Here is a 24,960-nt window from a genome sequence, read left to right as displayed (position 1 = left end):
TACGGTTTACACAATCTTGTATGAAAACTTTTCCTAAAACAAAAATAGTTCAGATCTTTGGATCTTTTAGGCCAACCATGATCGGGGATAGCCCAAAACCTCAACAGTCCTGTGGTTAAACCAAGAGATAGTTGTATAAATAGCCTGTGAATATAAATAGCCTGTGAATGTGTACTAAAGCAAGGCCCATTTATTTCAAGATAGAATGAAGTTTAGATGTATTTAATCTTTACTTGCAGCAAGGTATATTTACTCTTTCATCCCAAAAAATAGTTCTTTATTCAAGTTGGTGGATGTAGCATATAACTTTTAAGGATTCTTATTTTGTGTCTATATCTATTAGGGCTGCTCGTATAGTAATGCTAAGCTGACGTCTATTGTATTAAATGATGTATCTAACTTCTTATATGCAAGAGATCTCTACTTGGTGGTGTTTCCTACGCCCTCTCACAGGGCACCGTGATATGACGCCTCTGACCGTTCTGGGTAGATACTCAGGTGTGCTCACCCATTGAAGAGCGTAGGAAACACCATCAAGTAGAGATCTTTTTCCCATTGTTTTTTGGGTAAGAAACTATAATTTTGCTATTTTAATTAAAAAATAAGGATTTTCTCGGATGATGATGATGTTATACCCCATCCCTAACCAAGATTGGTTGGAATTGGATGAGTCATCACAACGGTTGATTTGATCTCAATATAATGACCGTCTACCTTGTTCGAAAAAGCTCCTGTCAATTCGGGCAGGGCGCAGCACCGTCCAGCGCCTGAGATTGACAGGGGGCGCTTTGACCGCCTTACCTCTGCCCGGTGCCTTGCCCGAGCCGGGGTAAGGAGGTCAAAGCGCCCCTATCAATCTTAGGCGCTGGACGGTGCTGCGCCCTGCCCGAATTGACAGGAGCCGAGTCCTTGCCTTGTTTCCTTTCCTCCATTTAACTCTTAGATGATCTGGCACCAATTTTGCCTTATCATAAGACGGGTTTAAATTTAAGTCACTATGAGTTGTGTTTGATTTTTATTATCGGAATATGTTCAGAGTCTAGAATGTATTCTAAAATGAAAAAATATAGAAGAATCAAATTTCAAAATGCGTTCTAACCATTCCACAAACACACACAAAAAAGCTTATATATCTATCTATTCCAAGCATATATACCTAACACAACATAGGACATTAGGACTGCATGCCATTGTTGTACATGACTCTTCTTATTTTCATTCGAAACATGGTTTTAAGGATAAAAATTTGATCTGCTAGATTGCTTGGTTAGGATTGGGATCGGAATTGGTCAGAGATTGGGTTGGAGCGTTTGATATGATGTCGGAACCGTTCTTTATATATCTTTAATCTTTGGGTCGGAATTGGCACGAATTTTTATCCCCTCCTGTTACAGCACGGTGCTATAGCGCATCGTGCGGCAACAGCAGAGGGCATGTGACACAGCGGGTCTCACATGGAGCACATGACCTCTGCTGTTACAGCACGGTGATGATGCGTACAGCACCGTGCTGTAACAGCAGGGGATAAAAGCCTCGGATTGGCACCCTTTCTGTAAAAAAGCTACGAACCAAATTGGAACATTTCTATATAACGAAATCGTAAATATCCACAAGGACATAGGGCATTTGCGGAAATTCAACTCTGAGCTCCGAAATGCAAGAAATGAAAAAAGAAAGACAGGACAGCATTTCTGTAGGGCCGGGGGATCAATAGAGGGCGAGTCAACCCAGGAGTCAATAAAGTCAGAAAACTCAATAGGATCACGCGTACGTAGCTCGACGCGCGTTGAAGGCCCCGCTTCACCTTGAAAAATCACATCACAAGATGAGAAAATTGGATCTCAAACACGCGTAGGGGAGACGCGCGTTTGAGAGGTTGCAATATTCACGCGTTTTTAGAGCAGGAAAGTCAAAAAGCCTGCCTTTGAAGAACAGTCATGATAATCCACAAACATCACCACACCACTCCCCCCCCCCCCCCCAAAGGAAATGGACTGCAGATGCAACATCGACAGCTGCAACAATCCTTCTTCTTTTGCTTCTTCTCTTCTTCCACGGCAATGAAATATCTTCTCTCGGATATTATTGTCCCATGGAAGACCCAACGACTTCATCAAATTCAAGCTCAGCTGCTCTCGTCACCACCCTCTACAACTCAATCCAAGCTTTAGGCCGTGGTTTTGATGTCACCTCCGATATTCGTCTTCTTTACTGCAAGGGAGCTCCTGGCTCTCGTCTCGTTCATATCGAAGAGCAGAAGACGAGGGATCTTGTAATCTCAGATGATGTTATGCTTCCCAATGTCTCCGTTGATATCGAGTGCTCCCGCGGGTGGAGCAGGAGAGGGACCACTGCAGTCTGTAGCTTCCACGAGGTACTGCTCTGGTTGATTTGGTTGCTGGGTTCTTACTTTTTCCAACTTGGCTCTGCTTGGCTACTTCAATTATCAATTAGGTCTGTTTTATTACTCGGATTCTGGTGCTAGATAGGAGTTGTTTTGGAATTTCCTTTAATATCTTTGTCTTGCATTAATATCTTAGATTCCTTGATCTGGGTATCTTTTGAGTCTTCTCCTGCTTTTGGTTCTAAATAAATTCATATATTTTCCATCCCCTGCCGCCCTTTTGTGGTACTTCACTTTTTGTTGGTTGATCAGTTGCTCTTTTACCAATATGTTTGATCAGAATGGATGATTATATTGGGGTTTCTTGTTCTCTAAAAATGAAGGGTCACAATGTGAGCTGATCCTGTTTTCTTTGGTGATAGGATTTGATCTCTTAGGAGATGTCATAAATGGGGGGTGCTTAACTTGTTTTAATTGATCAGAGGGTGGAACATTATGATTTGCATTCTACTCAATATAACGTGAAAGTCAATAGTTTGGTGTGTCCCCAGATAGCAGTCAGCCGAAGATTGTAAAACACTGTATATGTAGAGATGTTAACATGGCTATAGGAGTGTTGGAAGTTTAATCGAATTCAGAGGCATTATTCTTAGTTTCTTTTCATTTATTGATTTCCTTTTTTCTAGGTATGTCAGTGACGAATAAAATGGCATCTTTTATCAAATCAGCCAATGCCTTCTTCTAACAAGAACAACAACTCAGCCTTATCCTAACTAAATGGGGTCGGCTACGTGGATCCTTGCCCTCCAATCAAGTCTATTCAAGGTCATACTTGATAGAAGGCCTAAGCTATGCATGTCTTTCCTCACCACTTCTCCTAAGGTCAATTTAGGTCTACCTCTGGCTCTATTAGTTCTTTCAAGTTGAATCAAATCAGTCCTCCGTATTGGAGCATCTAAAGACATCCATTGAACATGGGCATGCCACCTCAAATGACTTTCTCGTAGCTTATCATGTATTGGAGCTACTCCCAAACCAACTCTAATATGATCATTCCTTACTTTATTTTTCTTAGTTTTGCCACTCATCCATCTCAACATCCTCATCTCCGCTACACTGAGTTTATCTATATCGATGCCTTATTCTAAGTGTTTATTTATCAATACTGTTGTGTGTGTTCTCCTTTTTTTTTTTCTTTTTTTTTCTTTATTTTTCTGGGTGCATTTTAACCAAGTAGATTAGTTATATGCTGCTAGGAAAGATGATGAGTTGGGATGCCTGGCTTCGTGCGAAATCAGCGAGTATAGCAATTCTCTGTTGAAGGTTTTATTATGGATGTCAATTGCTATTGTGGATGGTAACAATCCTTATCTATGGGTTGGGCTTATCTTCTTGGTTGAGAGACCGATGAATCCCCACCCACTGAATCCATATGGTGTGTGGGTCATGTTCTTGTGGATTGTGATATTAAATCTGAAGCCTGAAGGTGTCAAGTCCTTTTTGACATGTGCTTGAGGTGGCTTAAAATACCTGATGGATTGTTGAGCACTTATAAACTTTATATTGGAAAGAATTGATCAGGGCACAATTTAAGTACTGTCTGATGTTTGACACATTTTGAATATGGTTGCTGTCCTTGTGTGCCGGATTACTTTATCAGTTGGTTTCTAGCAAGGTTTAAGGTCGAAACCAAAATATACCACTGAAATGGTCTAAATGGCATCGAAATACTGCCCATTTTGATGAAAAACTGAAACATTGAAGTCCCCTCAATCGTATGCAATTTCATTTCAACAAGTGTCGAAATCGAAGTATTTGGTCAAAATTTTGGTATTTCGATCGAAATTTCGAACTATGGTTTCAAGTATTCTACTCTACTTGATAACGAGAAGGACCAAACTAGAGTCCAAACTCTAGATTGGCCATTCTCGTTACCATGAATTCCTTGTACTCATTAGAAATAGGCATCTGGATTCTGGACTCATTAAATGATTTGGAGTGGGAACGTTTATTATTAATAATGGACGCAATGGATGCATGCAGATAGGAAGCTCTTTATTTGTTAGATCCTGGTGTCCTAAAGCAAGTAGATGGTGAACAATCTCCTCCACTAAGGAAGGGAGGGGGCTACACACATCCTTACATCCCCCCATCCCCCAAATAAATGAAGGAATTTTTTTTTTATGGAGAAAACACCAAAAGGCTTTTGACAGTTCGCGAGACCAGTATCAATGAATCTATGCATGGGGGCCATCACATGTTGTGATGATATAAACTCGAGCTGTCAGTGTCAGATGTGGTTTTGGGTTTGTGGGTGACCACATTGTGCGAAAAATGCCGAAGGTTATGACTGGCTCCAATCCACCCCTCCCAAGACCCTGTGGAGGCGGGACTTGCACTGGGTTACGACCCTTTAATCAATGAATCTATGCATCTATGAGCTTCTTTTACATGAGTTTTTGCTATTTTAAGAGTTCAGGGTTTTTTTATTCTTATATAAACATCTTTGAGACCATCTTAGAATAACTATACCAACTACAATTGCTCAACCATATATCTGAACTTCATAAAATTCCTAGAGTTCTTTTTTTCTTCTTTTTCGTTTTTAAATTGTTGAGATGTGTTACCCAAAATTATAAGGGTACTTTTGGTATTTTATTTATGCTTTATTTATGTACTTTTGAACAAGGGTAGAGTTGAAATTTGGGCTGTGACACTGTTTATGTGAACAATATCGTGAACAGTGCTGTGAACAGTGTTTCCCTTTGTAATCTCTTTTATTATTATTATTGTAAATAGAGAGCTTGACTGATCTCATTGATCATTCAAGCATTCTCAGAATTCAGGTTTTGATAACATGGTATCAGAGCAGCTTCTCTGATCTAGGGTTTTCAAAACTCTCCCCTCTCCATCGATTCCTTCTCTTCCCTTCTTTTCATTGACTTCCTCTCTCTCTCTCCTTTCTCTTTGCTTGGTTCTCTCAACCCTTCAAGGGCAGCACTAATGAGGTGATCCAATTATGGTTCGAGTGCTGCCCTCCAATCCACCTCAATTTTAATGCCCTAAAAGTTGATCGATAGCTGCTACAAGTATCTCTCTGCGATTTGGACTGCTTCAACCTTTTTTGGAAATCGATCTCACAACTCTTGGAAGATCGATTACTTCTTTTGGAGCATCATTGGCAGGGCTTCATACATCATCTATCATACTTGGATTATTATCAATTGAAGACCTCAAAGCTTCAACCCCTTTTTTCCCTTCTTATCGATCTCAACTATCAGGGTTTTACAAAACCCTAACACATTATCGATTTGGATTTTTTGGGCTGCTGTTTGGGGAGTTTTTTTGTGGGTTAATTCCCTACTCATACTGCTGCAATCGACCACTGTTTCACACCAATTAGTGCAATTTTTTTCCTGCAGATCAGAATTTTAGAATTCATAATCGATTTCAGCCTGGCAAGGTTTTTTTGAAGATCAGTTGTTTTTGTTCACCTCAAGGTTCGACATCTGTCTAGCTGTCCTATGGGTGACTCAGAGATAACCTCGGCTACTTCTGGAGGAGATCAAACCAGGAATGACTTCCTTCCTTATGCCGCAGCCATCAAGCTTGATGGTACCAACTACCTAATTTGGGCCGATCATTATCCCCGATCGTGGGGGTAGGGGACTCACGCCATCTTACGGTACCACCAAACAGCCCATCAAGAAGGTGTTGCCCGTACTAAATGGGCTGCCAATGATGCAATGGTGATGTCCTTTGTTCGAACTCCATGACAACCGACTTGCCTAGTCGTATCTTCTCCTCGACACTACTACTCGGATATGGACTGCCAAGGGTACTTATGGTCGTTCGGGAGTGGTGCTCGGTTTATGAGATCGGAAAACTCTTCAAAACACTACTTAGAAGGAGATGACACTACTAAGTATTATGCTGCCCGCAAGTGCTTATGGCAACAATGGATCACTATGCTAGGTTTCAACCTACTATCACGCGGATATTACCGCCTACCACACATATGTAGATCAGCGGGTCTATGACTTTCTCCTGGACTCAATGATGAGTATGATCCTATTCGGGTGCAGGTTCTTGGACAGGTTCCTTTCCCCACTTTGGAGGAAACTTTTTCCTATGTCCACAGTGAAGAGACAAGGAGGGCTGCTATGATGATTACTCCTAAGGTTGAAAGATCAACCTTACAGACTGCTGGTTCCACTACTGATACTTCTGCTGATACTGTTGCTGCTAATGCTACTGCTAAAGAGCCTGTGAAGTGTGACCATTGCCACAAATCCTATCACACTAAGGCTCAGTGTTGGAAGCTTCATGAGAAGCCTGCTGATTTTGAGAGCAAAAGAGGTCGTGCTAAGTCTAAAAACAAAGCCAATCACACTGAAAGTGTAGCTCCAGCTCCCACTACTGACATCGGCTTCTCCCAGGAAGAACTTCAAGTTCGCCGGCGTCTGTTGACTTCATCTGCTGCCCCTACTACATCTGCTGCCAATTCAGGTTGCTTCTTTGCCCGTGTAGGTATTTCCTTTGCTGGTCACTGTGCAGCAGTAGTTTCCACTCCTTGGATTATAGACTCCGGAGCTACTGATCACATGACAGGTTCCTCCAGTATTTTTAACACTTACTTTCCTGCTTCTGGTAAGGACAAAGTTAAGATTGCTGATGGGTCCCTCTCCTCCATATCAGGGAAATGATCCATTAGCTGTTCCCCTTCTTTGACATTATCTTCTGTGTTGCATATTCCCAAGTTTACCACTAACCTTCTCTCCATTAGTAGTATCACCAAATCTTTGGACTGTAAAGTGACCTTCTTTCCTACTCCTTGTGTTTTTCAGGAACTGGACTTGGGGAAGACGATTGGATCGGGTAAAGTACATGGCGGATTGTACCTGCTTAATGGAGATCCTACATCTACGCAGGCATTACCTTCTAGGCTTTGTTCCCCAGCATCGGCATTGATTACCAGGAGACCTTTGCACCTGTTGCAAAGCTGAATACAGTTCGTGTGTTGTTATCATGTGCTGTCAACCTTGGTTGGGATTTGCAGCAGCTAGATGTTAAAAATGCCTTCCTAAATGGAGCACTGGAGGAGGAGGTATATATGGACATTCCACCAGGGTTCTCTTGACAGAAATAAAGGAAAAGTGTGCCGGCTAAAGCGTGCACTGTATGGGCTGAAACAGTCACCCCGAGCTTGGTTTGGTCGATTCCACTAGGCCATGATTTCTGTGGGCTATAAGCAGAGTAATGCTGATCACACACTCTTTATTAAGAGGGTTGGTGAAAAACTCACTGGTCTTATAGTCTACGTGGATGACATAGTGGTTACTGGCAATGATGGTGATGAGATCAGACAGTTGAAGACCTTCCTCGGCCAGGAGTTTGAGATCAAGGATCTAGGAAAGTTAAGATACTTTCTTGGGATTGAAGTGGCCAGATCTTCAAAAGGCATATTTCTCTCCCAAAGAAAGTATGTCCTAGACTTGTTGGCTGAAATAGGTTTGCTAGACTACCACCCTTTGGATACTCCTATGGATCCCACTGTTCGTCTCAGGGAAAATGAGGGTGAGCCTGTAGATAAAGGCCGGTACCAAAGGCTTGTAGGGAAGCTGATTTACCTTTCACACACTCGTCCGTACATTGCTTTTTCGTGAGTGTCGTGAGTTAATTTATGCATAATCCCTACACTTCACATATGGAGGTTGTTCTTCGCATTCTACACTATTTGAAGTCAGCTCCTAGAAAAGGCATTCTTTTGTCTTCACATGGTCACCTACGGATAGAAGCATACACCGATGCTGATTGGGCTGGTTCTGCAGATCGAAAATCTATTTCTGGGTATTGCTCCTTTGTAGGTGGAAATCTTGTCACTTGGCGTAGCAAGAAGCAAAATGTAGTTGCTCGTTCTAGTGCCGAAGCTGAATTTCGAGCTATGACACAAGGGATTTGTGAGTTACTTTGGCTTAAAGGTCTGCTACAAGATCTGAGTATTCCTATTCGCCTTCCTATGATGTTGTATTGTGATAACAAGGCTGCAATTAACATAGCACACAACCCGGTACAGCATGACCGTACCAAGCATGTTGAAGTGGATAGGCATTTCATCAAGGAGAAATTAGAAGATGGACAGATTTGTATTCCCTTTGTGACTTCTTCTGATCAGCTTGCTGATGTCTTCACCAAGGGACTGCCTGGAAAGTTGTTTTATCCTAGCCTAGTCAAGTTGGGTATGTGTGATATCTATGCCCCAACTTGAGGGGGAGTGTTGAGATGTGTTACCCAAAATTATAAGGGTACTTTTGGTATTTTATTTATGCTTTATTTATGTACTTTTGAACAAGGGCAGAGTTGTAATTTGGGCTGTGACACTGTTCACGTGAACAGTACAGTGAACAGTGTTTCCCTTTGTAATCTCTTTTATTATTATTATTATAAATAGAGAGCTTGACTGATCTCATTGATCATTCAAGCATTCTCAGAATTCAGGTTTTGATAACATAAATAAAATAGAAAATTTAATTAAATTAATATCTCCGGATTCCTAACTTGAGTTAACTATGTCACACGTCTTTATATTCTGAAATTATGACCAGAAGCAATGACTGTTCCTGAGCATCATCTGTTATTGCCATTTTTGAGAAACAATGGAGTATTCTGTAGAAGGGAATAAAAGTAGGCACACGAAATTGTACAGAATGTCATTTAGTAGGTCTTACTGCACTTCATCTCTATAATCTTCGAGACACATTATCAAATAAAATAAATAGATAAAAATTAAAAAAGATAAGACTTGCGGAATGTAAAAAGGACTTTCAATGACTGACTTCCACCTGTGTTTGGATAAATAATGCAGACATGTTCATTCAAAACTTAAGTTTATGCATCTGATCCCATTTTACAGTAACTACATACATGACTACGCAGTGGATTGTGGAGCTGACTTTGACAGATCTATTGTGGTTCAGATACAGCTTGGTTATGTCACAACCATGTCAGCTGTGCCTAATCAAATGCTACTTTCCTTGTGCCTGTTTCACATCGTGGTTACCATTTGCTTGTCTGTATTATCTTGTTTAAGCTTCTAATCCCCCCCCCCCCAAAGGAAGGAGGTTCTAGCCTTAGCCAGCTGCATAACGTAAGGGAATCATATTTCTGATATATAAAAAGAGCATGTGCATTTATACATGTGGTGTTGATGTGTCATCTTGAGTCAGGATGGATTATTCCATTATGTACCCTTTCTTAAAGGTTATGGTGTCCTATTGATACTAAAAAGAGAGCAGTAGTCTTGATGATGTGCAAGAGTAATACTTTTATTATGTATGTTCCAGATGGCCCAGCATTTCAATGAGAATTCTGGTATATCAGGAAGCATGCCTCTTGGAAGCTTTAACTCCATGTTCAATTTCACTGGTTCTTGGCAAGTCGATGCAGCAGCTACAAAATCCCTGGCCATGGTTGGGTATTTTATGCCCCTCTTTAAGGTTGAATTGGCAAAATCACAGCTAGTTTCACATCAGGAAATCAAGCGTTCTGTTCCGTACTCTTGGGATCCTGCATCCTTGGCAAGGTAAATGATTCAGCAAACTTCTTGCCATCTTGACATGGTCACCTTATTGTCATGGGCACATGGTAGCATGTTTCTTATTGGGTGTTTCGACAGAGCTAGAGAGAACTAGTGTTCTATAAAAATGGATAATCAGAATCAGAATTTTGTGGGACCTAATTCTGCTATTGGGATGAATGCATGTGAACATACAACAGTTAAAACTGCAACTCAACGTATAGAACCCATGTATCAAGGAAGCTTCATGTTTCTAAATTCTACCATGTTGGGGACCTCTGTCTGTATTGGAGATGGAATTGCCTCCTGTTTTCTGTATAAGCCCTATATAATTTTTTATCAGACAGCCATAAATACGTCAAACACCAATAACTGTGTCAATGTCATTGTTGCCTAGTGTACATACTAGACTACTAGTCGATCTCCAACATCAAAAGGCAACTGGATTAATTGGTGTTAGTGTATGCTATAGGCATCTTGGACAATTCCCCATTTGTCATTGAACTAGAATAGACCGAATTGCATCGTTCTAAGGGTAGATTTTTTATGTAGAAATTCTGTGCCTATGGTCTTCAAGTATCAAGTCTTCTCATCAGTAGATTTATGCACCTGGAAAATGTAAATTACTTTCTGATAGATTTGTGCCTTTAAAACCTTATATCAAACATAATACAGTCAATTGAAGGGAAAGTTCCATAGAATTCCTAGTTAATGTTTCCCATGGTTTTCTCTTTCAGCTTCATTGAAAATTTTGGTACCCATATCATTACATCTGTGACAGTTGGTGGTAGAGATGTAGTTTATGTCAAGCAGCATCCATCATCTCCTTTATCACCTTCAGAAATTGAGAACTATTTGAGAGACATCGGGGATCAAAGGTTTGTCAACTTGGAGAGCCAGTGGGATGTTGTTCCTGCCAATAAGGTAGTTTTCTGTTGCAGTTCGATTTTCTTATATTTCTATCCCATTCAGTCATTATTAATAACTAATATGTTTCATTTTGAACTGTATGTAGTCATAGAATTGTACTGGTACCTGAACTCCTAAATTTCTACAAATGTACAGGTTACAGATCCTTCTGCTTTTAACAACCAAGATATACAACCTCAGCATACCAGTGTTCCATATCTAAGTGCAAAGGAGGTACTGGTTGTTTCTCTTGCTATTTATTACATCCTCATTGGAAGATTGATGTAACGATGCATTCATTTCTGAAAAAAATATTTATATAAGGCCTATTAGACCAGCTATGATGTACGGGGTTTTATGTGATCGGCATATCCCTTTAAAGCTTAAAGGAAAATTTTATAAGACTGTCATTAGACTAGCTATGATGCATAGGCGGAATGTTGGGCTGTGAAGAAGTGTCATATAAATAAACTTGGTGTTGCAGAGATGAGGATGTTGAGATGGATGTATGGGAAAACTAGGAAGGATAAAGTAAGGAATGACCATATTAGAGCTGAGTTGGGAGTAGCTCCGTTGGATGATAAACTCAGAGAGTCGTTTGAGGCGGTATGACCATGTTCAATGGAGGCCTTCAGATGCCCCAGTTCAAGAGTGACCTGATCCAAATTGAGGGAGCCAAAAGAGCCAGGGGCAGGCCTAAGATAACTATAGGAGAAGTGGTGAAGAAAGACATGCTTAGCTTAGGCCTTGTACCTGGTATGTCCTCAAATAGAGCTGATTAGAGAGCAAAGATCCATGTGGTCGACCCCATTTAGTTGGACTATGATATTGTGATTCTGTTGTTGAGCCTAGACCAGTATGTTAGGCAGTTATGAAGCGGTACGTAGCTAAGCAGGGTCAATGTTGTATGCCCTCCCCTTTACTTCTCTTTTATTAGTATGTTGGTTCTTCTAGGATCCATGCAGCCGATCCCATTAAGTTGGGATAAGGCTAAGTTGTTGTTGTTGTTATTGTATAAGGCCTACTAGATTACAATAGTCTACAGGAGTTTCTGTATTTCAGATAAAAGGGCATACCCAGTGCACGAGGCTCCTGCCACTGCGGTGTCTTGGGAGGTTCATAATGTACGCAGCCTTACCCCCGCTTCCGCTGAGAGACTGTTTTCTGATTTGAACCCACGACCACTTGGACAAAATGGAGCAATCTTACTGTTGCACCGAGGCTCGCCCCCAGACTTATTTCAGATATAATTGAAAATAAAAAGGGTTCAGAAGACTGACAGAATTGTATAGTATTTTGTGTTGTTTTACATGGGAGCTTTTAATGGTTATGCTGTAGAATTCTTTGATAGGGTATTGACCTAATTATTTGCTGCAATTTTCTGTAATTGGCTGATTTTATTGAAATTGTCACAAACAGATAGAACTTTCTGCTACAATTCTGGGGTATGCTGGTTGGTCAAACCTAGAGGTTGCACATTCCATTTGTGACAGACCGTGTCTTGGAATCATCATCAGGATTTTAACGTTATATAGACTAGACAGGAGCATAATCGATTAATGCACAATTACATAGCACAGATATGCATTTATTCAACCCAGATTTTAGAGGTCAAGTGTTTTCCTTTTTTCTTTTTTTAAATTGCAATGAAGTATTTATTTCTTTTTTGACCAATAACAAAGAAGAAAACTTTATTATGACAGATAAAAGAAGGGATAAAAGTAAGGTCTTGGCCGTCTGCTCCCAAAGGGGAGGCAAATCAACTCAGAAACAAAAACAAACAGAATAAACAGTCAGAGCAGCAACGTACTTTACATTTGCAATCAGGCCTGTAAAATCTTTTCGGGATGGATTATGAACCAAGTTATAAGCTGACCCTGGTATTCATTGGAATGAAATGTTTGACAGCATACCAATGCATGAGCCACTTTATTGTAGTGCAAGAATCCCCAAAGGCTTTAGCAAGGTCCTGAAGCAAGCCAATGACAGTAAGGTGGTTGCTTCCAAAGCCAGTCTCTGTATCTGGGGAAGAAAAGTAATTTGAGATACCTCAAATTGAAAATTTTAGATACCTAGGTCCAATCATAAGTAAAGAAAGATGTTGCACATGGAATTAGAGAAAGGTTGTTGAAGTGAAGAGGCACTTCTGGAGTGTTGTATGATCGATATATTCCACTAGAACACGATAAGAATTTTTTATAGAACCACATCAATAAAGTAAGGGAGAAAGAATGCTGTCTGGTTGCGTAGCGTATGCTAGCGCCTCCTGTGTATCTCTCTCCTCCCATATTAAGGAGCAGATATGTCATTTCATAGGAGGAAAGAGAGAGATAGACACAGGGAGGCGCTAGCATACGCTACACAGCCTGGCAGCGTTCTTTCTCTCATAAAGTAAATATCAGTAAGATGAGAAAGTCAAGATGGATGAGTGGTAAAACCAGAATAGAGAAAATAAGGAATGAACATATTAGAGGTAATATAGCTCTGATACACGGTAAGTTGAGAGAAAGTTGTATGAGATTGCATGGACGTATGCAATGGAGATCTCCAAATGATGTACTAAGTAGGAGTGGTGTGAAAGATCAGAGGTGCTAAAAGCAAGGCATTGGTCTAAAATGACTTGAATAATGAGAAAAGACATGCATGGATTGAGTCTAAAGAATGTCTCGGAATATGGTTGAATGACAAGATCTGTGTATCCAACCCATTTAGTTGAGATCAGGCTAAGTTGAGTTGAGTTTTGTGGAAGTTGATCAAGGGTCTCTTCCTTAATGGATGTCAACTGGAAAGTTTTTAAGGAACCAATGTTACCTGGACATGGCAAAGTATACAACTCTAGTGTAGCAGAGATTCCATTTCTTGCATTGTTATTGGCTTACATGAATTGTCAGATAGGGATGGCTCATAATTTGAAGTTTCAAGGTAACATAGAAAGAGGCAATCAACTCAGAGGAAGCTCTTCATGGGAGAGTGGAATCTGCCCTTTTCTCCTACTCCCTAGACATCAATGAAAGACTAGAAAAGTCACCAAATTTGTAAATCTATTGGAGCAAAATTTCCCTGATGAATAGCCAAACCAAGCCAGCTTGTCAATCTCTGAGATCTGATCGGTGACTGGACCACCTATATTGATTGGTGAACACAGACCCGTGAACGAACAATACGTGTGAATGAAGAACAACATGAATGAGTTATGGGAATTGGTTCAAGGGAGAAAAGAGTCGTACGGCTTTTTGAGAGAGTATATGGGTATAACTTGTTACTAGCTAATGAAAATAGATGAATATGGAAAAATAACCCAATAGTGCACAGTTAAATTAATCACATCTGTTGGACACTGGTGTTAGGTGGATATGGAAGCTTTTTCACTGGTGATAACTCTTGATAAAGCTTTAACTGTTCAACAGCTTAAAGGGAAAACCGATCTTAAGCCTCCTTTGGTTGAAAATAGACAGTCCAATGACTGAATTTATGGAAACAAAACAATAAAGGTTGAGATAGAAATAAGAGTTAGGTAGAACCATGGCTTCCTTCACCAAGTACTCTGGTTCCTGAGCTGAACTCTCTTTGCCAAATTGATGAAGGAATGTTCTGTCAAAGAATGGATTTCCTTCCAAATAATATTACTTCTGCTTCAATCAACAATTGGACAAAAAAATAATGTATCCAGGACAGTTTGAGTTTTTGCCTTGCCAATGCTGGTGCTCATATAGTATGCTGTTTTAAAAGTTTGCTAGTGATCTCTCTTTTTGTCTGTTTACATATGATAAGTCCCTAGGTGAAGTGGGCTCCATTCATCTAGGGTGTGAGGAGGTCCAAAATGTAGGCTCTATGCTAAGAATTTTCATTTGTTATTTATTGGCAAGATAACATATTCTATGAAGGTTCATGAAATTCAACTGTATATCTGTATGTAACTCAGACCTACTTAGGATGGGTACTAGTAGTGAACTAGTGATTAATCATGTCAAGAAATCCAAATCCAACTGATGGACAGATCTCAGCGGCTTGTTGCTGTACATGCTTTTCATGCTGGGAACTTTTATGAAGTTTGTAAATCAAAAGATATCTGTTTATGTTTAGGGCATTCACCTGGGTTCATATCTGTCCAAATTTATTGAAGTGAGGTGCATTTAGTCTGCCACTTGGCAGTCAGTCAACTATCGCTTGAAAAAGGGTTCTTAAAGTGACAAATTCAAACATCTTTGAGCTTTATCATATAACTCAACCGGAAAGATTATATTGCCAACATATGATGTCATTTTCTGGTCCACGTTATTCCTTCACTCCACACACACAAAAAATAAGAAAAGGAACATTTGAGGGTTTCATATCTTCTCTACGTGTGGGTAAGATCTGAGGGTTTTAATACAGAGAACATCATCCTTGGGTCCATTGGCTTATCCCTGATAGGTATCTTATTTTTGGTCTATAAGTACTGTGCGTGATACTTGGTGATCGGATTCCTTATGGTTTCATTCTGCTCCAGTAAACCAGCATGTTCCGAACTTTGCTCAAACCCCTTCAAGTGGACACTGATGTGCTGAAATATTCTTCAACTGTAGACGTATTTCTCAATATGTTGCCTTATGTTCTCATGCCTATAGATAGCAATTTTATATCTATATGGCTCTATGCATATTACGTTGGATGTTTAATATAGACTTTTAGTGATGGTTCTTTTTGCCATGTTTTTCGATCTGAATTATGAAATAATGCAAGATTTTCTGCATGCCACTTTGGACAGCGGTTTCTTCATTTTAACCAACTTGAATGGTTGATCTGTTGAACAGTCTCCTGGAGCTCTTACTGGGTCATTGAACTACTGAACCAGTTTGGGTATCGAAACTGGTGTCTACAACTGCTGTATATGGTCAATTGTTCATACACACACACACACACACGTTAAATCAGCGCAGAAAAATCACTGGCGTCTACACACACACACACATAGTTCAATCAGTGCAGAAAAATTGTACTCAGAGGCCACCAACCGCAATCCAAAATATCATAGCAGCATTGCAGAAACAACAACAGCAACATCAACATCAACATCATAATCCATTCTCAAGGAAGGCAGGTAATAAGTAGTAATCTTCACAAAGAAGACAGATACTAAAATACAGTAGCGATGATGTCATTAGTAAAGATCACATGATTAGAGACTGATTAGTAAAAATTAGATGCATTTATGATCCCCAAATAGAGCCCACTGATAAAATTGCAGCATAGGTCACTGTGAACCACTGGTGAAAAAGCAGTATAGGTTAACTGCAAACCAAGTAACATTATGATAATAATTTTCAAATAAGTTTTCAAACTATGCTGATGAGAAGATGACACAAGTAGATAATAGTCTGTAGATAATAATAATCTCCAACCTCCCCCTTACGTGTAGCAGTACATGCGGACAAATAATACAGAGGATGCAATAAAGAATAATCCACCATCATACGACAACAATAACCAGCACTACGAAGGATGCACATCACATAAATCCCATAATTAAGAGTAACTGCGAATAAGATCCCAGATAGGCTAGATTTAAACAAATCTGAGCAAATAATCTCCAATAAAGCAATAACAACCATTATCTCCAATAATAACAATAACAACCATCACTCTTTGTAAGTACTAATCAACTCACCTTGAAGGTTGTCTTTAACCTTCGACCAACAAAACTGGATAAGAGCCAAAAGGGGTAGCTTGTGGGAGCATCGCCACTAGAACCGTCTCCACCGCTCTTATCCAGGGGAAACTCAAATTCCTCTTTCTTTGATTCAGGGATCAATGGTGTGATTTTAGAGCCCCCGACAACCCTTATAATCTCACTGGAACGACGCTGCTGCTTGCAGTGCAGCAGGATGCCACTTGAAGATCTGTACTGCTTCAAACAACCAAACGAGATCGGATAGCAGGAAGATTGGCGTCAAGCATAATCCTGTAAGGGTGATTTATTTTGTCTCCCACATGAAGTCCTCTTTCTGTTCGATCTTTGGTTGGGATCTTCATTTGCAGAACTGAAACTCCACGAGCCATCGATCATCCAATTTTAAAAGAGAGAAAGAGTTGGAAATTTAGCTGCTACTGCTAGGGCTATCTGCTATCAATTAGCAGAAGGAAAGCTGTCAAGTATAAACGGGAAAACCCTAGATATCTCCTTCGCTAATTTTCTCGACTCTCTGATCGGTTAGTTATGTAACAGCAGTCTTCGAATATGAGCAGTTTTGTGGGAGACCCTCTCCTTGAAAACTAAAAAGGGAAGTATTGAATTTGAAACGCTGGTGGATTGATAGCCTTGTTTAAGTCGAGCATAAATCAATTTTTCTTCTTCTTCTTCTTCTTCTTCTTCTTCATCGCTCTGATGCCATGTAACAAACCATGATCTGAAATCAGTACCTGCCAAGTAGAAAAAAGAAGAGAGAAGAGAAAGAGAACAATGGGAGAAGAAGGAGAGAGCAATTGCTGAACCACGATGGATTCAACTTAGACACAAACCTAAACTCTACAACTCATTATAACTCATGATAGGGACACTCCTATCATGAGTAACCTTTAACAAGTACTAGTGCTCACTTTTGAATGGGAAGAAGAGGACTACAAAGTTGGAAAGTGAAGAAACAGTGACCTGATAAACGCAGTGAAAGATTGTGAAAAGGAGCATGAGTAACTTGTAAGATACTGACTTTTGGTCTTACTAATAAATTAATAAAATTTACGTTATAAAAATCTGTTGTGTGATTTCTGATTATTTTTTCTTCTTTCTGATAGTTTAAAGAGCAATTCATAATATTAGGAAGGAAAAAGGTTGAAGAATGCCCCTTCATGAAACATGTATTGTAAATGTATCATTGGTCTAATTGGAGTCCCAGTTACTAGAAAAAAGAAAGGAAAAGGAAAAGAATGACAGAATTTACCTCACCAAACTCAAAAAAGGTAACCGTACATCGTAATACACTTTGTGTTGAGCCACTTAAATTTGTAGGACTGTTTCTTTCATTCCATGTAGTCGGCCACTTGCAGATGGCTAGCATCACGGTTTCCCAACTTCGTATGAGGTTTTCCAGAGAATTTCTCATCACATTGGAAAAAGATAATGATACCTTCCTCACTACCTACCTCATTGTGAAGTTGTGATGTAAGAGAGAATGAAACATTCTCTCCTCCTTGCAAGCATGTCATAGATCAGTAATAACTCTACTCTGGTGAATGAGGTAGTCTACTGTTATTGTCATATCCAATTGACCCCTGATCCTTCTTTCTTTAATGTTGACAAATGGTTTGGGTTTGAAAACTGGTTTCTGTATGAAAATAATTGGCATTTACTGTGCTTCTTACCTTCTTTAGTATGGGCTATTGATTTAACAGGTTTTTATCCAGCGTCAGAAATAAGGCATGACTTTTCAAACATGGTGATTAATTAATTTGTCCAAGTGGCTATTGTACATGTATGGTATGCTCTAGTTCAGCATAAAAATAATTTACTAGGATACACTCACATTTATGAAGGGATTGTGCCCCTTGGCCTCACTGTTCTCGACCGTCTCATGGAATTATGGGCTTTTATTGGACTGAATCATTTGCCCCTCCCAGACCCTGCAGTAGCAGGAGCCTCGTGCACTGGGGCGCTCTATTTTTTTATTGGACTGAATCGTTGCTTAGTGATTCTGATGTTTTTGGCTACTTTTGTTCTGATGCATATTTAGACTTTCCTTTCAACAATCAGTTTGTCATCCTGAAGTCTGGAAGTGTTTCATTTGGTGAGGATCTTTTCTGTTGCAGGATGTTACAGTCATTTTTAGAAGGAGAGGGGGTGATGATCTTGTACAGAGTCATGTCAAGTGGGAAGAGACTGTACCTTTGGCACCTGATGTCATCAACATGACATTTTTGCCTATCGTTTCTCTTCTGGATGGATTGCCTGGGATAAAACATTTGGCTCGTGCCATTGATCTATACTTAGAATGTAAGAATTTATTAATGTCAACTTTTTTTTATTGATTTGGAATTTCAATGATGATAGCAACCTTTCTTCTGATGGCATCAATACTTCTGTTTTTTTTTTGGGGGATTCCAATATGAGAAGAAATCAATACTTCCTTTTTCCCCCTTTTGAGATTATGTTTGTATCAATGTAAAGTGGGTGGAGTAAAATAAAAGGATAAAAAATGGATTTTTTTTCATCGGAATAGCAAGAAGAGATGTAGAGTTTAAAAGTGGAGTTATGTTTATACCAAGCAACAGTAAAGAAAAGTATAGTAAGTACACATTTTCCCCTACTGTATTTGACTTCCGAGCATTTTATGTCCAGACAAAAATAATCCACTTTATTCTACTGATGGATAAGTATCTTTTTTAATAAATCCATGTGGACAATATGAACCTCTCACATTGCTAATGATGTGATACAAATGGTATCCTGCTGGAAAGTTACCATGTCATACTTCCTTGAAAGGAAGAACAAGTGAAGTCATTCTGGAAGCAGTCTCTTCCACGTGCCTTTTCGGTAAAAAGACAGTTTTATGAAAATAACTTGGAAATGTACCTCTTTCATAAGATTCAGCATTTTAGTGTATGTAGTGAGATCACCACTTTTGTGATTACTTGAAATTATGAAGTCGAACATCCTATATACCCATTTCCTACACCTTCTGAAGCGACAGTCTGTTAGCCAGTTGGTTTGACTCTATAATATATTGCTAATGATGATTGAAGCATTTTCTAGCTGATTATCAACATGAAAATGGTTTTTTCTTTATGTCAAGAACATTCCTGTGCTAGTATCTTAGGCAAGAATTATTACTTTTCTATTCTGATGTGTCCGGTATGTGCATGCAATGCAAGCAGCATCTCTCTCTGTGTTGGCCATGCTCTTCACACACGAATGGTTTCCATGCGTATATGATTAAAAAAATGAAATGCAAGCATCTCTCTCTCTCTCTCTGTCTTCTTCTTTTTTTTTTTTGTTTGATTTTCTCCATTTCTTGTTTTTTCTTTCCCCTTCTTATTCCTCATCCCTTCCTAGTTCCTACTTTTCTGCTGCTATGTTGTGGTTGAACTATTCCTACTGGCCATTTTCCTCCACTGGCTGGGAAGTTTCTCAGCATTAGGAAAGATTCTAGTTTTGTTTTTGTTTTAATTTAATTTAAATTTATTTTTTTGAGTTGGAATGGAGTTGGTTGTTCAACTTCCTTTAGAAAAGAGCTTATAATAAGAATTTCATATGAGATTTAGGGACGTTAGAAGAGATGGGTTTGGTCAAGGTTGCATATGCAACTCTTCAAAAACTGACACAACTTTCTCCAAGCCATGTATTGAGGGTTGAGCATGAAATAAGAATCTTGGAGTTTTGGGAGGGTTCACAGATTGACCCATCAACTTCTCTGATGAGTTCTATACTAACAAGGTTGGACTCAAGTTGGTCCCTCCAGAGAAGACTCTTTGTATCCTCAAAGCTTCACTTAGACAAATTTAGATGCATTTGTTTCGTAAGGGAATTAGAGGACGAAGACAAAAGAGTCAACCATGATATGACTGGATGATATATCAACTGAGAAAGTAAAACAGAAAAGGAAAGACAACCTGGAAACTTGAATGGTTGAGTTTATAGAAATGCAGATTGGAGAGCCAAGAATTTATCTGTGCTGTGGTTTGATTCCAAGAAAGCTACCCTTCTTTATGGATGAAAAGTACACTGATGTTTGGATTGTTGAAAAAGATGAGAATGGTGTAACTTGGATTGGAGGTCACCATTTCTGTTATGTTAATGTATACAAGTACATGAAATGACAAATTTTCCTTGGTCTCCCGCAATAGCCTTATTAGCTTACGTTTACCGTGAATAAGGGAGAAAACGCAGAGGCAACAGAAGCAAAGGCACGACCATATTCCATCACCTAAAATTCTTCAGAATCAGAATTGGGAGTTCAGCTGCCGACAAATTGTGGGGCCCCAGTTCTTAAAAGGTTTTGCTTCCTCAGGGCAAGGATGGTGGAACTTTTGTGTGGAAATGGTGGTTGTGGTCTTGTGGAGATCAAAATGGATAGGGATTATCAATATCCAATTGCGGGCTTGTGATGGTGGTGTATGTGGCTTTGGGAATAGTCAAGGAGCATTGGACCAGAAGAAACTGTTACAAGGTGGAATTACATATGCATCCTGGAGAACCAAGGTAGCTGTGAACCATCTATTGGATCCAGCCAGAGAACAGGCATTACTCTTGCACTCTGAACCACATATATCCAACTTGATGTATTACAAGTCTGATGGCATACATGGCATAAAAGTTTCAGCCAGCTATTTTTAGCGTCAGTCTGTTATTAAGATGTCTTGGTTGGTTGGACTTGTACTATAATATGTTTTGATTCCCTTTTTCAATTCATTTCTCTGAATATATTGAAGAAAGATGCATTGGCTGTCCTGGTGGAATTACTCTGGGATGTTAAAGCTCCAAGGCTAGTGGATTTCTTGCCTTCTTCCTCGTAACATAAGATTGATGTTTAATAGGCTGTGCTTATGGAGAAGCAGAGGAGCCTAGTTATTTCTACCTTGTATCCTTCGTGAAATAATGAAGCCTTCTCAATATCCTGTGGCTTGGTAGAAATTCCTTTGACTTCCCACCAGTTCCAAGCTACTAAAGGGAGAAAAAAGAGAGGGCATCTCTATACATGTCCACCACATACTGAATTGCGAGTGTCATGTGATGTGGTGATCATCCATCATTGCATTGGTGGTCAAAGCCAGTTTTTTTTTGGGGGTGGGGGGGTGGGGGTATAGAACAGAGAAACTTTATTGCAAATCGATAGGCCCCAGATACAAATATTCTCTACTTAAAACCTCCCACCTCTAACAAGCTCATCTGCAATAGGTTTGCAGAACTCATTGTCCAAGAGGAGAAGTCCCCTTGGGTACCTAAATGTCCAGCTTTCCTAATAAGGAAAGAGAGCAAACTTTATCACAGTCAAACCTCCAAGTACAATTAATTGAGCAAACAGTTGCAACTTTGATTCCTCTCTGTATACATTTCCTCAAGGTTCAACTCTTTTGATTGGAATACTGATATAGCTCACACAGAAAAGTTTCTGTTCCATATGCTTGCTGAACATCACTATATGACAGTCAAAAGGCTCTGTGAAGAGGATTATTTGCTGGAGACAGTTAGATGCATGATACTTGGAAGAAGTAGAGAGGAATGGTTTGGTTGTTGGTTATCTTTCTGCTTACAGGTGGGGCTTATCTAATTGGTGTTGTACCCGCAATGATTACACAAATGGATGAATGCATTCTCCATATTTTTAAAAGGTTCCCTTCCTGGTAGCATACATATCTATTGTCTTGTCAGTATTTTACAATTTCTTCTGATCGTCTTAGGGAAGCTCTGCTTTCATAAATATTCAAGGACACTAGAGCAAGCTCACTGTAGATGCAGTTGGGAACAGCAGTTTACTGTTGTTTCAGCTGATGCTGCTATGTTACATTAAATAGTTTTTATTTTCTTTCCAGACAAGCCACCTATTGAGGAGCTACAGTATTTCTTGGAGTTTCAGATAGCCCGGGTTTGGGCACCTGAACAAAATAATTTTCCAGGTCACCGCAAGGAGCCTGTGTGTCCTTCCCTTCAATTCAGCCTGATGGGTCCCAAGCTTTACATTAGCACAGACCAGGTAATCTTCTTGCTCTCAGTTTTTGAGGACTGTAAATGCCTGACAGAATTATAATTCAGATTAAAAGGAAAAAAAAAAAAAATATGTTCAACCAAAACTTGAAATAAATTTTCTTTTGTTGAAAGAAACATGGAATAATGGTTTCAAGATCGATAGGCGGAGATGAACTCATTTTACAGCTGCCACTATTATTGGTGTTGGTTCAGAAACTGATTTTATTCCTTGGCCATTGTGACCTCAGTGAATCCAACCCCATCTTCATGCGGAGGTTCAGGGGCCACTTTTATTCTTGCTTTCTAAGAGAGTTGAAGTGGGATTCCTTAGATGTGGCCATGAAGGTCTGCATGGTTTATAGTTTATTTACTATGTTTAACCACTAAAGGCATGCGGTGACAATTGCAGGTGACAGTTGGCCGTAAGCCTGTCACAGGGCTCAGGCTTTGCCTGGAAGGTAGCAAACAAAACCGACTTGCTATCTATTTACAGCACCTCTCATCTCTCCCGAAGATTCTTCAACCCCACTGGGACACGCACATGTCCATAGGAGCACCAAAGTGGCAAGGGCCTGAGGAGCAAGACAGCCGGTGGTTTGAGCCAATCAAGTGGAAGAATTTCTCACATGTAAGCACAGCACCCATAGAACACACTGAGACTTGCATAGGAGATCTTTCTGGTGTTTACATTGTCACAGGGGCTCAGCTAGGTGTTTGGGATTTTGGTGCCAAAAGTGTCCTACACCTCAAACTACTCTTTTCCAAGGTACCTGGCTGTACAATAAGAAGGTCTGTGTGGGATCACAGCCCATCCAATATTTCACAGAGACAGCGGCCTGATGGTGCATCTTCCTCAGCTACAATCAATGACACAGGTTCAGATGAAAAGAAAGCTGACAATCCAGTTCAATTTGGGAAGCTGGGAAAGATCGTTGATTTGACGGAGATGTCAAAGGGGCCACAAGACATTCCTGGTCACTGGTTAGTTACAGGAGCTAAGCTTGGGGTGGAGAAGAGCAAGATTGTGCTACGTGTAAAGTACTCCCTTCTGAACTACTGAGATCTGCTGTTATTGTGATTTTATTGTCCTCCAGACAGCATCTCAAGCATTTTTTTGCACAGGCAACTCTTGTTAGTTTTTTCGTCTGTACATTCCTTTTTGTTTTCTTCCTAAATAGGTTCATTATAGATTTGTAGTATGCTCTTTTACTGATTTTTGTGTTTAGTTCCACTATTCAAGGGACACATTGGTCTTTCTTTGAATTTTCCGTAGCCCTTTTGAAGAGTTTCGACATTTTTTAAGGCCTGCTGTTTTGGTTAGCTTTGAAAGGAGCTCTGCGATAATTGAGTTCTGATTCCTGGTTGCGGTTGGAAGGTGTAAGACTCGAGTCTTGAGAATGTCCTGTCTCACGTTTTGGTGAGCAGAGTTGTATTGTATTTATAGTTCTTTATATGAAGTTGTTACAAAGGAGATTGCTCTTGTTGAGAGTTTCTAGGAGAGAGGTAAGAAGATAGAGACGAGGAAGATAAGATTGAGAAGCTAGAAACAGACCGATTGTCGGTCAGCCTTATTTATCTTCATCAAAAGACGACCCTGAGATATCAAAAGAAGATGTAATTGCTAAATGTTTCTGGCCCCTGCTGCTATTGTGGTCTTCTAATTTTACTTTGATTGTTAACTAGCATCACATGAAGTTGTGACAGTCTAGATGCCATCTGTGCTTGTGTTATTTACCTTTTTTTTTAGCCCTTTTGGCTGCAAAATATATCCATACGATGATACGAGGATAACTTTCGACCAGGAAACGTACTCGATTTGGTGGGACCACGAGCGTTGTGGTATTCATCCGTCCTCATAGGTTTGATGGAAAATGGAGGAAAAGAAAGTTCCGATTTTCAGTTGTATTGGAAAGCTCTGGACTGTACAAGGATTGCTTCATTTTCCTCTCATTTTGGATGGAAAAGGGGATGAAAAAGGATACATTTCTTGATTTTAAAAAAAAAATCTCATTTTCAACCAACCAAACATAATCTTGGGGAACCTGCAAAAACTAATTTTACTAATCCTACAATCTGATGATCTGTTCTGATAATTCAAGCCTTACAATCCATTCCTTCTCTTTTATCATACATGCTCTGCTATATATCTCGGGCCACACTATCATCAGTTCACCTAAGTTGTCTCAGTTCTTCCATGAAAGATAGCAGCTCCCAGTTGCACCAGAAGATAAAGCTCTCTCCACAGGAAAACGCACCAAGGTCTTAAGTGGAAGGCAGAGTCGCAGGCCTTTACCAACCCTAGAAAGAAAAGAAAGAGGAAAAATATTGATGGTACAAAGCTAATACAAGTACTCCATCTCCACGATGTGCCTTGATAGAACAGGCCCTATGCTTAGACACAGCCTTGATATCTGTACCGAATTAGAATTTTAACACCCAACCCAAAACACTTGGAAAGATGAAGGTCAGGGAAGA

General features: G+C 39.7%; 1 protein-coding gene across 1 annotated transcript; it reads left to right on the top strand.

Moving 5' to 3' along the window:
* The first annotated feature begins 1,931 nt into the window (after positions 1–1,931).
* LOC122651813 (MACPF domain-containing protein CAD1) lies at positions 1,932–24,188 on the top strand. The gene is made up of 8 exons (XM_043845362.1): positions 1,932–2,374; positions 9,688–9,926; positions 10,658–10,847; positions 10,986–11,063; positions 18,612–18,795; positions 22,332–22,492; positions 22,895–23,860; positions 24,074–24,188. The coding sequence occupies exons 1-7, from the start codon at positions 2,093–2,095 to the stop codon at positions 23,543–23,545; spliced, it is 1,785 nt and encodes a 594-aa protein (XP_043701297.1). The 5' UTR covers positions 1,932–2,092; the 3' UTR covers positions 23,546–23,860; positions 24,074–24,188.
* Positions 24,189–24,960: the final 772 nt, after the last annotated feature.

The sequence above is a fragment of the Telopea speciosissima genome, chromosome 2, assembly GCF_018873765.1.
Source record: "Telopea speciosissima isolate NSW1024214 ecotype Mountain lineage chromosome 2, Tspe_v1, whole genome shotgun sequence".
Classification (NCBI taxonomy): Eukaryota; Viridiplantae; Streptophyta; class Magnoliopsida; order Proteales; family Proteaceae; genus Telopea; species Telopea speciosissima.
This window is presented reverse-complemented; position numbering and strand designations above follow the sequence as displayed.

Coding starts and splice junctions, on each gene's coding strand:
- LOC122651813 (XM_043845362.1), top strand. CDS start 2,093: ATGGAAGACCCAACGACTTCATCAAATTCAAGCTCAGCTGCTCTCGTC. Junction 2,375..9,687: donor CAGTCTGTAGCTTCCACGAG/GTACTGCTCTGG, acceptor TGTATGTTCCAG/ATGGCCCAGCATTTCAATGA. Junction 22,493..22,894: donor TTTACATTAGCACAGACCAG/GTAATCTTCTTG, acceptor TGACAATTGCAG/GTGACAGTTGGCCGTAAGCC.